Below are 3956 nucleotides of genomic sequence, written 5' to 3'. Positions count from 1 at the left end.
GGTCAAATCACGGGTTTTATGTGGCGATCTGCTTTTTAACCCCCTTATTTCCTCAGTTCACGAGGGGCTGGTGGTGAGGGGGGATGGTGGCTGTGGTCTGGCATTGCATCTCATAGCAAAGGGCAGCGTTGCGTTCGTATGTGGAGGGTGATGCCTGTGGCACGCACATTCTAAAATAAAATCTAATCCTGTTTGGCACAGTGAGCACTAGTTGTCTTGCATTTCTTTCAAGGAGTTAGGCTCTTGCTATCAAGAGTTTGCTCTTCCTGTCTCTTTTTTCATCTCCTCCAGATCGTGTTTCAGCTCCCCAGCGCTTCCTTTTCTTGCGACTGCAGGAGAGCTGCTGCCGGTATTGCAGTCGCTCCAGGTTCAGTGCTTTTCGCAAGTCTTGGCTCTTCCCGTTTCTAGCAGGTTTTGGTGTCCAGTGGGAAGCTTTGCCTTGAGGAAAAGACTTGTTGCTTCATGCGTGTTTCTTCCAAGTATGTATTCGTGCTATGGGGCTTTTTCTGCCCGTTTTTTCATAAGGTAAGCTGCTAGGGAGCGTGTCTTTTCTGGCAGAGCGAGGTAGTAGCTCTCGGATTCATCCTGAAACTGTAGGGTAAGATGAGGAAAGGCAAAAGCTTTGAGAGCCTGCGCTTGATTTGGGACAGGTTGTAAAGGTTTCTTGCGCCCGGACTTCTTCATGATAGCACCCGTTGCATGGCTGGGATGAAATGCAGGAAATTCCCTGGCTGCGTTCACAGAGGCAAACACAGGCTAGGGAGCCGGCACGCACGATGCTCAGTGCCTGCGTGGGTCTGCGGTAGCCTGAAGTGCTATATCTGGGAAATATGAACTGCTTCATTCATCAAGAAGAGCTAGTAACTCTGCTTCTGAGTGTTTTAAATGTCAGCATGAACTCTGTCGCCGCTGATCAAAGTGGAGAAGGGTAATGGCGTTGGAAGCCGCTCTGCTTCATCTTGAGCACATTGTGCTTTGAAAAAGGCAAGTTTGAAACACTGAGGAGAACCGTTTGGCTTGTTTTATTTCTTCAACTCTTGTAAGTAGCAATAGAAATAAATTCTGATTTGGGACCTGAGGAGACTCCTCTTGTTTCTTTATTGCTGCTAGGAACTAAACTTAAAACAGCTGATACAGCTATTCATGTTTTCCTGTTCCTCTCAGAGGGGAAATATGACCATCAAATCACTTGGAGCAACTTCATGTGATCATGAGGTCGAGCTCATATTCATCGATTTCCACACGCCCTGCTTTATGACTCTCAAACTACACAATTAATTTTAAGCCTTTTTTTCCCCTCTTTGCCTTCCTTTTTTTTTTTTTTTGCACATGGGTGTTTAGTCATAACAGGCAATGGAAACCCTGTATGGAAGGAAATAGTTTCTATTAATAGAGAAAATACGACAAAGCGCTTTCTGTCTGTTTCAGAAAGGTGCTATGTCAATTTAACAAGCAAGCAAAATTATGTCCAAACTTTGCATTCATCCTGGTGTCCAAGCATGAAAACAGAGACCAATTTAAGTTAGGAGGGACTTAGGGGGTCTTTGGTCAAGCCCCTCCTCAAAATAAGGCCAACCTGGAGTTGGAGCCAACTTTGCAGTTGGGTCAAGCTTCTCACGGCTGTGTCCAGCTGAAATTGTGGTATTCCCAAAGATGGAGAACTGAGCCCTTGCTGCAGTGTTTGACCACCCTCAGGGTGAAGAATATATTTTTTCCCTTATTTCTAATTGGGATTTCCCTTGTTGCTCTTCCCTTGTTTCTTGTCATTAAGCTGGGCAGCTCTAAATGAGTCTGGGAGAGACCCTGCGTGGAGCTCAGGCCAGGACCTCCCATGCCTGATGTCTTATTGCTGCTAACCTGCTGCAGCCATTGTGTTAGCGTCCTTATCTTCCAGTCCGTGACTGTAATTAACTTGGTGTCCGCCTTCACAATGCTCTTTTTGAACCACGAACTTCAGCCTTTGTGGTTGATGAGTCACTGATCCCTGCTGCGCCCACCTGCATTGCCTTCCAGGTGTGATAGTGGTGGTGCCTGCCTGCTCCTTGGCCAAGGAAGCCATGTTTGGGTTTGGCGATGTCTCCCTGGGCAGGTTTAAACATGGTGCATGGTGGTGGGACCAATTCTCAACAGAATGAGTATTTCCCCTGTCTGCTGTCTTGAGAGTGGCTGTCCCTGGGGAGCTGCCATCTTGCAGAGCAGAGGGAGCAGGGCTTGCCGTGCCGGCGTGCCAGCTCACACATCTGCGAGGTTGCCTTGGCTACCAGCTCGTCTGTAACCGAGAGGAAAGCTCAAAACTGAGGACTATCTTTGAGCCATTTCCCTTCTCTCTGCAGAGGTTTCACCGTTCCTTCATGGAGAAATTTGAGTGTTCTGGCTCCTGCGAGCTTTGGAGCACGGGCTCTGCGTTTCACCTGAACAGTGGCGGTGCCACAGTCTCTCTGAAGTCTGCTTGGTGCCTGGCTTCTGACCAGGCTCACTCAAAGCCAAGCTTTTTCTTTTTCAGTGACCACATTGAGCTGTTCCTGGGAGCGATGTGGGGGTGTAGGCATGGACCTTGGCTGTGATCAGCAGGTTCCCACCCAGCTAACCCGTGTTCCTCCTGGCCAGAGACTGCTGTGAGTAGACCCATGAGTCTCAGCGAAGGCTGAACGCCTCCCTTTGGAGTTGGGGGAGCGGCTCCATTGAGGACTCGGGGCTGTGCATCCTTGGAAGTGCTCCTTCAGATGGGGAAGCGTGGCCAGAGCTCCTGATTGGGATCTGAATGTGGCTGGGTTTATTTTTTCCAACCGCTGCGCCTGGGACCTGCTCTGCAGAAGGTGAAGTCGGTCGGGAGCCTTTCTGTTCTGCGCGAGAACTTTTGGTGGCCTCTAACTCAGCCCAACTCTGCAGTATGCTTGGATTCATTCTCCACCCTTTTTTACAGGGTTTCTTTGCCCTTTCTGAGAAGTGTGGGTAGGGTAGCAGGGCTCTTGAGTTTGTGCTTTTTTTCCAGTGCTGGCAGAGTTTGGAAACATGAAGCTCTTCACCCCCCTGGAGAAGATTTGAGTAGTCATGGCTGTTACTTAGAGCAGGGGCTGGTGTCCAGGAAGCCCTGGGGGCTGCTGCTAGACCATAGTCTGATGTCACTCTCTTTTGTGTGCTCCTTTTAAGCTTCCACTGCGAAACCTTCCCTCACCAGCAGACCTTCTCCGAGCTGAAGGTTGGGATCAGCTCACGTGCTCCTGGTTGCCTGTCTTGAAAAAAGCCCCTGCTGAATACCCCTGTGCCTGCTCTGGGGTGAAGAAGGGGGTGCCTGTTTCTGCCATGTGTGTTAAAAGTCCCCTGCGCCTCCGTCACTAGCTGGGCTGGGAGGACGGCGGTGGACTGGAAGCAGGGAAAAGAGCCAGGATGGGGTTGATGTCCATGGTCTGTGTCCTTTGCAGAGAATGAGCAACCCTGGGGGACACCCTGCACTCAGCTCCTCGTCTTTGTTGCCACACCGGGCTGCGATGGGTTTCCCAGCCTGGACTCCAAGGAAAGCTGTGAGTATTGGGGTTGGGAGCGGGAAGGAGTGACTGGAGCAGGAGTGCGGCTGTTTCTGAGCCCATGACTTGGAAATAGCACTGTGCAGCACTTACCCCCGATTTTAGGGAGGCAGCATCCTCACTGTATTATTGAGAAACGGGCAGAGAGGGAGCGGCTTACCTGAGGATGCTGATAAAGCAGTGAGAGAGGTTTAAAACAAAAAAACAAACCCAAAAGTTGGTTCTCTGGGATCCCAGGGTGCAGTCCTGTATCAAAACTCTGCCTGGTGCTGCTGCAACCCCATAGCTGGGGCTGCTGTGGCCCGTAGCAGTGTGTGATGGAGCGTGGGATAAAATGCCAGCGCCGGCCCCTCTGATGCTGTGTTTCAGATAAGCTGTCCATCTCGGAAGGCTCCTTGCTGCTCTCTGCGGATGCTGTCTGGGGAGCTCTCA

At 50.6% G+C, this 3956-nt stretch overlaps 1 protein-coding gene across 1 annotated transcript in view; it reads left to right on the top strand.

Annotated features, from left to right (window-relative positions):
- Positions 1-3422: 3422 nt before the first annotated feature.
- HEXA (hexosaminidase A (alpha polypeptide)) overlaps positions 3423-3956 on the top strand; it is a gene marked incomplete at its 5' end in the record, with an annotated part of 6571 nt that continues 6037 nt past the window's right edge. Inside the window, 2 exons of the mRNA XM_009578136.1 lie at positions 3423-3521; positions 3894-3954. Of these exons, the coding sequence (XP_009576431.1) occupies positions 3423-3521; positions 3894-3954 (160 nt within the window). The remainder of the gene's footprint in view (positions 3522-3893; positions 3955-3956) is intronic.

This window comes from Fulmarus glacialis, unplaced genomic scaffold, assembly GCF_000690835.1.
Source record: "Fulmarus glacialis isolate BGI_N327 unplaced genomic scaffold, ASM69083v1 scaffold48335, whole genome shotgun sequence".
Lineage (NCBI taxonomy): Eukaryota > Metazoa > Chordata > Aves > Procellariiformes > Procellariidae > Fulmarus > Fulmarus glacialis.
This window is presented reverse-complemented; position numbering and strand designations above follow the sequence as displayed.